The sequence below is a fragment of the Vicia villosa genome, linkage group LG6 (genome assembly GCF_029867415.1).
Source record: "Vicia villosa cultivar HV-30 ecotype Madison, WI linkage group LG6, Vvil1.0, whole genome shotgun sequence".
Lineage (NCBI taxonomy): Eukaryota > Viridiplantae > Streptophyta > Magnoliopsida > Fabales > Fabaceae > Vicia > Vicia villosa.
In genome coordinates this window covers 25,581,508-25,593,950 of record NC_081185.1, presented here as the reverse complement: position 1 = coordinate 25,593,950, position 12,443 = coordinate 25,581,508, and the positions used below count along the sequence as shown (strand labels likewise).

Genomic DNA, 12,443 nt, shown 5'->3' with positions numbered 1-12,443 from the left:
TGAAAGATGCTCCTTTGATGGATATTTTGACTTGATACCTACAAAACACAAACATACAAAAGCACAATGCAATATTTTTGGTATTTTGGTTAGTAAAATAATATATACAAGACTAAAACATGGGTGCTCGATGATTCCTTTGCAGATGGATTGAGCACAACATCACAAGCAGATCTCTAAGATGAAACTCTTGATTGATGATTGGTATACAAATGATGTGTAATCTTAGGGTCAAAAATTGGGGTATGACACTCGGCCAGAGGTGGAATTTGAGATTCTATTTCTACACCGTTAGAGTCATGAACTGTAACATCACCATTGATAACGGGAATTTGAATCACTTCATTCTTCTTCCAACCAAAGGAGTTATAAACCACAGTAACCAAACTCTTTCCTTGAACCAGTTCAACTTCTGTTGCAAGACAGTAAGTAATGTTCAAAAGCGGACATTGGTGAAACTTTGTAACTGGGTTCTGACATCCAGTAAACAATGTTGATTCAGCCAAGCAAGCCAGTGATGATGAAACCAGTTCCTCTCCCTCCTTGTAGCCTATCGCCATCCGTTTAGCATAATCATTGGCCACATGCTGCTTTTCCGTGCCAGTGATTGCGTCATGGTGTTGAGCAATTGCTAAAGCATCCGCTAATGAATCTGTATTTGGCCCCGAGTTCTTTCGCCCTCTAAAATATTCTAGTTGTCTTGCAGCCAAATAATAGCCACTCATTAATCTGACATAGCGTTTCAAAGCTGGCCTACTGGTAAAGTATCCTGTCCATAAACCATTTGCACGATCTGCATAAGGGAAGAAATCGCCGGTTTTGATTGGCCAAGTCTCATTTGCAGCATATTTAGCATCAGTATATATGGATGGCGTAGAATACAAAGCATTGACACGTCCATCCTTGTTCACATAATGAATAAGCTTGTCCAATTGCCGGTACCATGTATGTGCGTATTGATACTTAAAATCGGTTCCCATTGTCCACATTATGGGATTTGTTCGAGTTATGTTTGCTTGTATTAGTGCAGCAGCAACAAAGTCGTCCACTCTATCTTGCACGTTGTAATCGAACAAATCCATGTTATCTTGAACTATTTCGGAATCATCATTAACTTCAAAGTAAAATCCAGAAGGAGGTGTTAGAACAAGATTTGTTCTGATCAATATTCTTAGTTTTGATGATAACAAGGATATGAATTTTGGATGAGATAATATGGTACTCTAATACACTGCAATTTCCCTTTCAGGAAATATATAAAGAGTATGCACAAATCAGCGCTCAGAAGCTTTGACTCAGAAGGTTCAGCATGCAACATCAGAACATGGTCTGGCAAGACATCAGAAGATGGTCAAGCAGAATCAGAACATGGGTCTATGGAAGCATCAGAAGAACTTGAGTTCAGAAGCAGAAGCACTGAAGTTCTCATGGTATCACACTCAGAAGCACTTCAAGGTCAGAAGACAAGAAGATGCTCTGCACCAAGCTGTTTGACTCTGATGATATTCAAACGTTGTATACACAAACATCAGATCAGAAGCAAGTACAAGATGGCAGGCTACACTGACTGACAAAAGGAACGTTAGAAGCTATTAAAGGCAACGTCAGTAGACACAGCGTAAACAAGGCTCGAGGTAGTTGACAAAAGAGTGTAACATTAAATGCAATGCTGTACGGAATGCGCAAAGCATTAAATGCTCCCAACGGTCATCTTCTCAAGTGCCTATAAATATGAAGTTCTGATGAGAAGCAAGGTTACCGATTCTGACGAATTCTGTGAATACAAACTTGCTGAAACATTGTTCAAATCAAAGCTCACAAACTTCATCTTCATCAAAGCTCACTACATTGCTGTTGTAATATATTAGTGAGATTAAGCTTAAACCTTAAGAGAAATATCACTGTTGTGATTATAGCTTTTTCAGAAGCATTGTAATACTCTTAGAATTGATTACATTAATTTGTAAGTAACTAGAGTGATCAAGTGTGATCAGGATACTCTAGGAAGTCTTAGCTTGTGTCTAAGCAGTTGTAACTAGAGTGATCACGTGGTGGTCAGGATACTCTAGAAAGTCTTAGCTTGTGTCTAAGAAATTGTTCCTAGAGTGATCAGGTTGTGATCAGGATACTCTAGAAGACTTAGTCGCGGACTAAGTGGAAAACCATTGTAATCTGTTGAGATTAGTGGATTAAATCCTCAGGTGAGGTAAATCACTCCAAGGGGGTGGACTGGAGTAGTTTAGTTAACAACGAACCAGGATAAAAATAACTGTGCAATTTGTTTTTATCGTTCAAGTTTTTAAACTACACTCATTCAAACCCCCCCTTTCTAAGTGTTTTTCTCTCCTTCAATTGGCATCAGAGCGTCGGTTCTAAGGTGCATGCACTTAACCGTGTTTAGAAAAGATTCAGGAAGAGAAAAACGCTTCAGTAAAAGATGGCTGGTGAAATTCCAACAAACCCACCTGCATCTACATCTGGCTCTGCTGAGCAATATAATGGTAACAATGGTTATACTAGACCACCAGTATTTGATGGTGAAAACTTTGAATACTGGAAAGATAAACTGGAAAGTTACTTTCTTGGTCTAGATGGTGAACTATGGGATCTTCTGATGGATGGTTACAAACATCCAGTGAAAGCTAGTGGCGTAAGGCTTACAAGGCAAGAAATGGATGATGATCAGAAGAAGCTTTTCAAGAATCATCATAAATGTAGAACTGTTTTGCTGAATGGTATCTCTCATGCTGAGTATGATAAGATATCTAACAGGGAAACGGCCTATGATATATATGAGTCATTGAAAATGACCCATGAGGGAAATGCTCAAGTCAAGGAGACTAAAGCTCTTGCTCTAATCCAAAGATATGAAGCCTTCAAGATGGAGGATGATGAAAACATTGAGAAGATGTTCTCAAGATTTCAAACGCTAACTGCTGGATTAAGAGTTCTGGATAAAGGCTACACCAAGGCTGATCATGTAAAGAAGATTATCAGAAGCTTACCCAGAAGATGGGGTCCAATGGTAACAGTATTCAAGATTGCAAAGAATCTGAATGAAGTTTCTTTGGAAGAGCTTATCAGTGCCTTGAGAAGCCATGAAATAGAGCTGGACGCAAACGAGCCTCAAAAGAAAGGTAAGTCTATTGCATTAAAATCTAATGTTAAAAAATGCACTAACGCTTTTCAGGCTAAAGAAGAAGATTCTGAAGAATCAGAATCAGAAGAAGAAGATGAACTGTCCATGATCTCCAGAAGGGTAAACCAACTCTGGAAGAGCAAGCAAAGGAAGTTCAGAGGCTTCAGAAGTTCAAAAAGATTTGAACGAGGAGAATCTTCTGGTGACAGAAGATCTGACAAGAAGAAGGCTGTCTGCTATGAGTGCAATGAGCCTGGACACTTCAAGAGTGAATGTCCAAAACTTCAGAAGGAGAAACCCAAGAAGAAGTTTCATAAGAAGAAAGGTCTTATGGCAACATGGGATGATTCTGAATCAGAATCAGAATCAGACTCTGAAGGAGAGCAAGCCAACTTCGCGCTGATGGCTACAGAAGATGATGGATCAGAATCTACATCAGAATCAGATTCTGAAGAGGTATTTTCTGAACTATCTAGAGAAGAGTTAGTTTCCAGTTTAACAAAACTTCTGGAACTCAAGGCTCATCTTAGTATCAAATACAAAAAGCTGAAGAAGCAGTTTGAATTTGAAACTAAGAAGCTGGAAGTGGAAAATTCTAAACTGAAGGAAAAACTTTTAAATCTATCCAAAGATAGTGGATCTCCTTCTGAAACAGAAAAATCCATTCCGAGTCTCAATCATATTCTGAAAAAATATGACTCGAGCTTCAGAAAGTTCTTATCTAGAAGTATTGGCAGAAGTCATCTTGCTTCTATGATATATGGTGTTTCTGGAAACAGAAGGTTTGGCTTTGGCTATGAGGGTGATACCTCACATAAATTTGAACCTATTGATGATCTGAAGATCACATACAAGCCATTGTATGATCAGTTCAAATATGGCCATGCACATGATATTAGGCTCACTTCACATGCACAGAGTTTTAACACTGTTCACACCAAGAAGCATGTGACACATCCTAAGAAATATCATGCTGACAAACCTAAAGAATATCATGCTGTTCCTCCTGTTAAATATTATGCTAAACCCAAGTTCAATCAGACCTTGAGGAGAACTAACAAGAAAGGACCCAAGAAATTGTGGGTACCTAAGGAGAAGATAATTTCTGTTGCAGATACCTTGGCTGCAAAGAGGACAAAAAGCAAAATGTCATGGTACCTGGACTCTGGGTGCTCGCGACACATGACGGGAAGAAGGTCTACATTCCAAGACCTGGTGCTTAAACCAGGTGGAGAAGTCAAGTTTGGAGGAGATTAGAAGGGCAAAATCATTGGCTTTGGAACCATAAGTCTTGGTAACTCTCCTTCCATAACTAATGTACTTCTTGTAGACGGATTAACGCATAACTTATTGTCCATAAGTCAATTAAGTGACAATGGTTATGATATAATCTTCAATCAAAAGTCTTGCAAGGCTGTAAGTCAGAAGGATGGCTCAATCCTATTTACAGGCAAGAGAAAGAACAACATTTATAAGATTGATCTTTCAGATCTTGAGAAGCAGAAGGTGACTTGTCTTATGTCTGTTTCTGAAGAGCAATGGGTCTAGCACAGAAGATTAGGACATGCTAGTTTGAGAAAGATTTCTCAGATTAACAAACTAAATCTGGTCAGAGGACTCCCAAATCTGAAATACAAATCAGATGCTCTTTGTGAAGCATGTCAGAAGGGCAAGTTTTCCAAACCTGCATTCAAGTCTAAGAATGTTGTTTCTTCCTCAAGGCCGTTAGAACTCTTGCATATTGATCTGTTTGGCCCAGTCAAAACAGCATCTGTCAGAGGGAAGAAATATGGATTAGTCATCGTTGATGATTATAGCCGCTGGACATGGGTAAAGTTCTTAAAACACAAGGATGAGTCTCATTCAGTGTTCTTTGATTTCTGCACTCAGATCCAATCTGAGAAGGAGTGCAAGATCATAAAGGTTAGAAGTGATCATGGTGGTGAATTTGAGAACAGATTCTTTGAGGAGTTCTTCAAAGAAAATGGTATTGCCCATGATTTCTCTTGCCCTAGAACTCCACAACAAAATGGAGTTGTAGAGCGAAAGAATAGGACTCTACAAGAAATGGCCAGAACCATGATCAATGAAACCAATATGGCTAAGCATTTATGGGCAGAAGCAATAAACACTGCATGTTACATTCAGAATAGAATCTCTATCAGACCTATTCTAAATAAGACTCCTTATGAATTGTTGAAGAACAGAAAGCCCAACATTTCATATTTCCATCCTTTTGGATGTGTATGTTTTATTCTGAATACTAAAGATCATCTTGGTAAGTTTGATTCTAAAGCACAAAAGTGTTTTCTTCTTGGATATTCTGAACGCTCAAAAGGCTACAGAGTATACAATACTGAAACATTGGTTGTAGAAGAATCAATCAATATCAGGTTTGATGATAAGCTTGGTCTTGAAAAGCCAAAGAAGTTTAAGAATTTTGCAGATTTTGATATTGATATATCAGAAGCAGTAGAACCAAGAAGCAAAGCTGCAGAAGCTGGCAGTCTTAGAAGCAATGGATCAGAAGATCAAGTTGCTGCATCTTTAGAGAATCTCAGGATTTCTGAAGAGCCAACAGTCAGAAGATCACCCAGACTTGCATCAGCTCATTCAGAAGATGTGATCCTTGGGAAGAAAGATGATCCTATCAGAACAAGATCATTTCTAAAGAATGACTATCAGAAGTAGTGATCAGAATCAGAATATGTACAGTCTTTTCAAAACAACACAGCTGTCATCTATGAGTATCTGAAAATGAACGCGTGTATGTACGGTCAGTACAAGCGTGCAGTTGAAAAGACGCCGACCTAGGTAACTGTGTTAAATCATTTCATTTACCACGTTCTCTCTCCTAATGTCATTTCTCATTGAATGCATAATGATGTCTTTTTCTTGCAATCAATTTCTTTCAAAAAATTTCTTTTCTCTTTATTTTAATTTCTTTTTTTCAAATCGTTTAAATAACCCGCTTCATCTTCATTTCTTCTTTTTCTCTCTCTCTCTTTTGTGTATCTCATTCGTTGCATTCGTTTTCAAACCCTAGTTTCTGATTTGATCTCAAAGCATAATCATCATGAACTCATCTTCAAGTTCATCAAACCCAGCAGAAAGTCTCACTTCTACACAGATTCTTCTACGCAAATATGGGTATGCTCCTTTGAAAACATGCATGATTCCCATGGACGAACTGGAAGTTCTTTGTGAATCTGCTGTGGACTTCGACAACCTTAGAGCAAATGGTTTTCTGTGTGACGTCAGAATATTGGAGCAAGAATGGTCGAAATATCTTGATAGATTGGTTGGACCAATTTATCCTGAACTTGTGAAGGACTTCTGGGTACATGCAACGGTTACCCCAACTGCTATAATTTCCTTTGTGCTAGGGCATGAAGTGGTTATTACTGAAAAGCTCATCAGGAAGCTGTACAATCTGAATGATGAAGAAGGTTGGTCCGGCTTTCGACCTGGAACGGTTAACTGGTATCAAGTTGAAAATCAAATCTCTCTTGCCTTTGGAGCTGATTCTCATAAAACGGGCACTTTGAGGCCGTTTTATCAAGTATGGGCTGAGATTATTCTGGGTTCTCTTCACCACAGAAAGAAGATGTTCTCTCCCTCCGCCTACATCAGTCCAGATCACAAGTACACTCTCTTCTGCATTGGCAGAAAGATAAAACTCAACATCTCTCACATTCTATTTGAGAATCTGAAGACTTCTATAGTTGAATCAAGAGAAGATGAAAGGGAAAAGTACCCTCATATTCCTAGAAAGACTATTCCTTTCGGAAGAATGATTTCAGACATTCTAATTGAAAGCAAATTGCTGGACTCCTTCAGAACACTTGATGCGTCCCATTTTCTTGGAGTAGTTCAGGGTCCCATCTTCAATGGTGTGGATCTGTTCAGACTAGAGCTCATCCAGAATGTATCTTCTGTGTGCACAAGCTTTCCTGACATTCTGTCAAGAAGAGTTGCTGTTGAAGGTTTTGTCTCTTTGTTTCATAAAGAACTTCATCAGGTTGTCAAGCTTTACCTGGAAGATTGTGTTAGGAAGCAATCAGATATTGATCCTGCTTGGATCCGTGGCAGAGTACTTCTGTCCAAAGCTGATCTTCTGAAGAAGGATCAGAAGGAACAACAGGCAAGGCTAGAAAGAAAGGCCCGAGAAGATGAGGCTAAGAAAGCCAAGAAGCTGAGGGTCACCTATGATCCTGACAAGGTGTACTCTCCTGAATACAGGGATAAAAGGATCAGAGACTCTTTTCACACCACCAGATCTACATATGCTTCTTCTGTATCCGTCACCAGGCATGTTTTTACTCCACTTTCTTCTGTTCCTAAACCTTCTACCCAATCACCTCCTTCTGAACCAAAAATCAACTTCACCATACCAAATCCTTCTCCATCATCTCTTTCTACTCCCATTCTAAACCCCACACCTCTAAGTATTCTTCCCCCAACTCCTTCTGATAAATCTTTCTCACCAATCCCCTTCATAAATACTCCATCCTCTTCACAACCTATATTTTCTGATACTCCATCCACATCAATCATTCCCTCAGATGTTCCTTCTTCCTCATCCACCGCACCTCCACCTTCTTTATCTCATCCCTTACCTATCAGAAAATCCAAACCCTACTGCCTTCTCTACCCTGACTACAAATTCACCTTCAATCCACCTGAACCCTATGCCTACTTGGAACTGTTCAGACATGAAGTGATTAGCAGTCTAGACCTTCTGAAGGATGCCTTCCTAAATGGTCTGGATGATGTTTCTACAAGAAATCTCTGGAGAAGCTTTCGCCAGGATTTTCAAGTAGGAGCAATGGGAGTACAGAAGAGACTAGTGGTTGCTGCCCCTGGTTACCCTGGTTACCTTCTGGAGGATGATAATGGTATATACTACCATCCTCTCAGAAATTGTGTTGCTGTTGAGGAGAAGCAGTTTGTGGATGAATTGGAAGAAGTAAGACTTGCTGCTGCAATGGAAGCTAACTCTTGCAGGGAAATTGTGGTCTGGAGACCTCAATATCCTGTTCTGCTCGGAGACTTCAAGACTCTCTTTGACTTTCTGAGGGAAAACCCTTCTAAGAAAGACCCAAGCTTGGTCATTCCAGAAGTTGTTGACCCACCAGAAATTGAAGGTCCTTTTGCCCCTAGGAATCTAGCTGCCATTCTTCAGGCACTTGAGAATGGAGATTCTGAGATTCCGGCTGCAGAATATGAAGATGCTTCTATACAAGAAGCAGATGTAGAAGATCATGTTGCTGAAACAATTCCTATTGAGGAAAACCCTGCAAATGATCTATCTATGGAAGCTACAGATCACAATGCCATCCATGTGGATAGAAGCTGTGAAGCTTCTTCTGATGAACCTTCCCGTCTTGCAAGGACTCTGGAAGTTATTCAGAAGAACCAGGATGAGCAAAGCTCAGTCAATGCTGTGTTTAGAGCTTTCATGGAGAGGCAGAATGAGCACAACAATGGGGTTCAAGCTATGCTGGCCAAGATCTTGTCGAAGCTAGGGTCATCTTAGATTGAGTCTTAGTTGTTTTGTTTTCTCTGTTTTTTGCTTTGCTGCATCTGTTTTGTGCATCTTCTCTTGCTATCCTCTTGTACTTCTGTACTTCTGTCTTCTTGAGCTTAATTGAAAATTATCTTTTTCTTCCATATGTTTCCTTTTGTTTTTCATCTGAATCTTTTATGTTTTTGATGTTATGACAAAAAGGGGGAGAAAATGTGATAAATGATCTGATTAATATTATCAGTTACCGGGTAAAAAGGCCCCACATTTGCTAACAGAACTTGCAAAGTTCTATGGTTTTTTTTTGAGTGTTGACTTGCAGGAATTGAAGATCCTCTTTAAAGCTCAACATAAGAAGCAACGAGATGAGGAAAAGTAATTCTATAAAGAATCAAGCTCTTGGATTCTTGAAGCAAGCTGAGTGCTATGAAGCTTCAGAATCAGAAGCAAGAAGGAAGAATGTTCAGATATTCTGATGATAGAATATGCTCTGAAACATTATGTTTATTTGCTCTGATACATATTATGTGGCTCTGATACATACTATGTGTTCTGACTCATTCATGCTGACTTTTGTCGTTTAGCTTTGTTCTGCAACATTTCAGGATGTAGAGATGCTTTGATGATGCTCTGGTACATTCAACAATGTTCTGATACAATCTAGCATGAAGTGATGTAAAAAGAAATTCAAGTTCTGAAGATGTCCTGATGGAAGCAAGAATCACAAGCTGTGAATGTTCTGAAGATCAAAGAAATTCAAGTTTTGAAGTTGTCCGATGGAAGCAAGAATCAGAAGCTGTGAATGTTCTGAAGATCAAAGAAATTCAAGTTCTGAAGTTGTCCGATGGAAGCAAGAATCAGAAGTCATGAATGTTCTGAAGATCAAGCATATGTGAACGTCTCTACTGAAATACTCAGGGAAGTCTTTTATTATTAAAATTCTACTAGTATTTATTTCAGGGGGAGATTATCTATCTCAGGGGGAGATTATAAATCTCAGGGGGAGACATATTCACATGCTTATGCTTTAGCTGTGTAATTGTCTTTATACGTCTGCTCTTTCTGATCGCAAATTCATATCATTTATATATGTTTTTGCCATCATCAAAAAGGGGGAGATTGTTAGAACAAGATTTGTTCTGATCAATATTCTTAGTTTTGATGATAACAAGGATATGAATTTTGGATGAGATAATGTGGTACTCTAATACACTGCAATTTCCCTTTCAGGAAATATATAAAGAGTATGCACAAATCAACACTCAGAAGCTTTGACTCAGAAGGTTCAGCATGCAACATCAGAACATGGTCTGGCAAGACATCAGAAGATGGTCAAGCAGAATCAGAACATGGGTCTATGGAAGCATCAGAAGAACTTGAGTTCAGAAGCAGAAGCACTGAAGTTCTCATGGTATCACGCTCAGAAGCACTTCAAGGTCAGAAGACAAGAAGATGCTCTGCACCAAGCTGTTTGACTCTGATGATATTCAAACGTTGTATACACAAACATCAGATCAGAAGCAAGTACAAGATGGCAGGCTACGCTGACTGACAAAAGGAACGTTAGAAGCTATTAAAGGCAACGTCAGTAGACACAGCGTAAACAAGGCTCGAGGTAGTTGACAAAAGAGTGAAACATTAAATGCAATGCTGTACGGAATACGCAAAGCATTAAATGCTCCCAACGGTCATCTTCTCAAGTGCCTATAAATATGAAGTTCTGATGAGAAGCAAGGTTACCGATTCTGACGAATTCTGTGAATACAAACTTGCTGAAACGCTGTTCAAATCAAAGCTCACAAACTTCATCTTCATCAAAGCTCACTACATTGTTGTTGTAATATATTAGTGAGATTAAGCTTAAACCTTAAGAGAAATATCACTGTTGTGATTATAGCTTTTTCAGAAGCATTGTAATACTCTTAGAATTGATTACATTAATTTGTAAGTAACTAGAGTGATCAAGTGTGATCAGGATACTCTAGGAAGTCTTAGCTTGTGTCTAAGCAGTTGTAACTAGAGTGATCACGTGGTGGTCAGGATACTCTAGAAAGTCTTAGCTTGTGTCTAAGCAATTGTTCCTGGAGTGATCAGGCTGTGATCAGGATACTCTAGAAGACTTAGTCGCGGACTAAGTGGAAAACTATTTTAATCTGTTGAGATTAGTGGATTAAATCCTCAGGTGAGGTAAATCACTCCAAGGGGGTGGACTGGAGTAGTTTAGTTAACAACGAACCAGGATAAAAATAACTGTGCAATTTGTTTTTATTGTTCAAGTTTTTAAACTACACTTATTCAAACCCCCCCCCTTTCTAAGTGTTTTTCTATCCTTCAGGAGGCTCATAGTTCTTAGGGAATGCACCAGCAAAAATCTGAGCAGACGAAAGTATACTCACCAACAATGAATCAAAGCCAACAAGCAAGTTCATATTCTCACCAACAGTACGCGGAGATTCGATAACTCGGGTCGACTCAATGAGATGTGTTAAATCGGACATCATAAAAATGATATTTGCTAATAATCTTGAACTAAAATACCTTGTGATAATCATTGTTGTGGCTTTGAGTGTAGCTTTGGGTGGTCCTGGATCAAAGGTCATGGAGATGATGCGCAACACCTCTGCGACAAAGAATCTGGCAGCGTCTCGTTCTGGGATTTCATCAAACAGATGGTGAGTTGGTTCAAGTGGAAGCAGCGAGACTGGTACCGTGATTGAATCAGGTGGCTTTGGAGGCAGTAGCGACGAAATTGGCTTCTGAACCAGAGGAACAGGTTTAAATGCAACATTTCTTGTTTCTCGAAGAAGTCTTTGGGACTCAGCTCGAAATTGTTCGAGAGTCTCCCGTCTTTCCTTCTCAACTTTTCCTTCCTTCATTCTCAGCTTGATACATTCCTTCCGCTGTTTCTTCTTCTTTTTCTTCTTACTCTCTTTCTTCTCTAATTCTTCCATCGTCTTCTCGGTAGACTTCTGTTTACGAATTGCGGATTCGGTGTTTCGGATGTCGACAATGGGCTTAGAGCGGAAAAGAGACTCGGCATCACGGTAGCCGGTAGTGGAAATGTGGTGGTCGTCGAGATGAGACGACGCCGCCGGGGGAGATGAGACTCTCATGGTTGTGGCGGTGAACGGTGGTTGGGGTTTATAGATTGACGCCGGTGGTAGCTCCAGTGGTGAGCTCTCTCTCACTGACTCTATTTCTTCAGTTTTCTGGAGTTCTTCCATAGATGCTACGTCGAGATAGGATCCGATAGCTGGATCTTCTCCTTTTGTTTTGTGAAATTTGCTGAACCCTTCTAAAACTTCAGAAAAAGATTTCTGCAGATCTGCGTTTAGAATGAATTTTGTTGATGTTATAGAGGTGGTAATTGAAGCCTGTTGTTGAAAGGTACGTGTGTTGATGTCAATGGCTTTGGATTTTGTGACAATGGTTTTTGAATTTTTTTGTGAACTTTTCTTAAAAGAGGGACGAGTCACTTGGACATACTTATCAAAATCTCTTCTATTTCTATAATAGGTTTGATATTGATAACAAAATGTGGAAGAAGAGGTTTTTGTTGGTAGGTACTGTTGATAAAGGTTATGGCAGTGATAAGAATAATGAGATGATGAATATGGTGAATTAGATGTATGTGGTGAATACCCATTGTCGCACGCTCGCGAGAATGAACAACAGAGTCGCCACCAATATATTTATCCCAAAGAGGGAAAGGAATATCAGAAAACTTGGAATGAAGAAAGGATAAGAGAAAGGTCTTACGATCAAAGATCGGGTAAG

At 39.4% G+C, this 12,443-nt stretch overlaps 1 protein-coding gene across 1 annotated transcript in view; it reads right to left on the bottom strand.

The window, feature by feature from the left end:
- LOC131613395 (probable alpha-mannosidase At5g13980) overlaps positions 1-11,890 on the bottom strand; it is a 44,118-nt gene extending 32,228 nt beyond the window's left edge. Inside the window, exons 1-2 of the mRNA XM_058885070.1 lie at positions 11,005-11,890; positions 306-1,138 (exon numbers count right to left, since the gene is read on the bottom strand). Of these exons, the coding sequence (XP_058741053.1) occupies positions 306-1,138; positions 11,005-11,890 (1,719 nt within the window). The remainder of the gene's footprint in view (positions 1-305; positions 1,139-11,004) is intronic.
- Between the last annotated feature and the right edge of the window lie 553 nt (positions 11,891-12,443).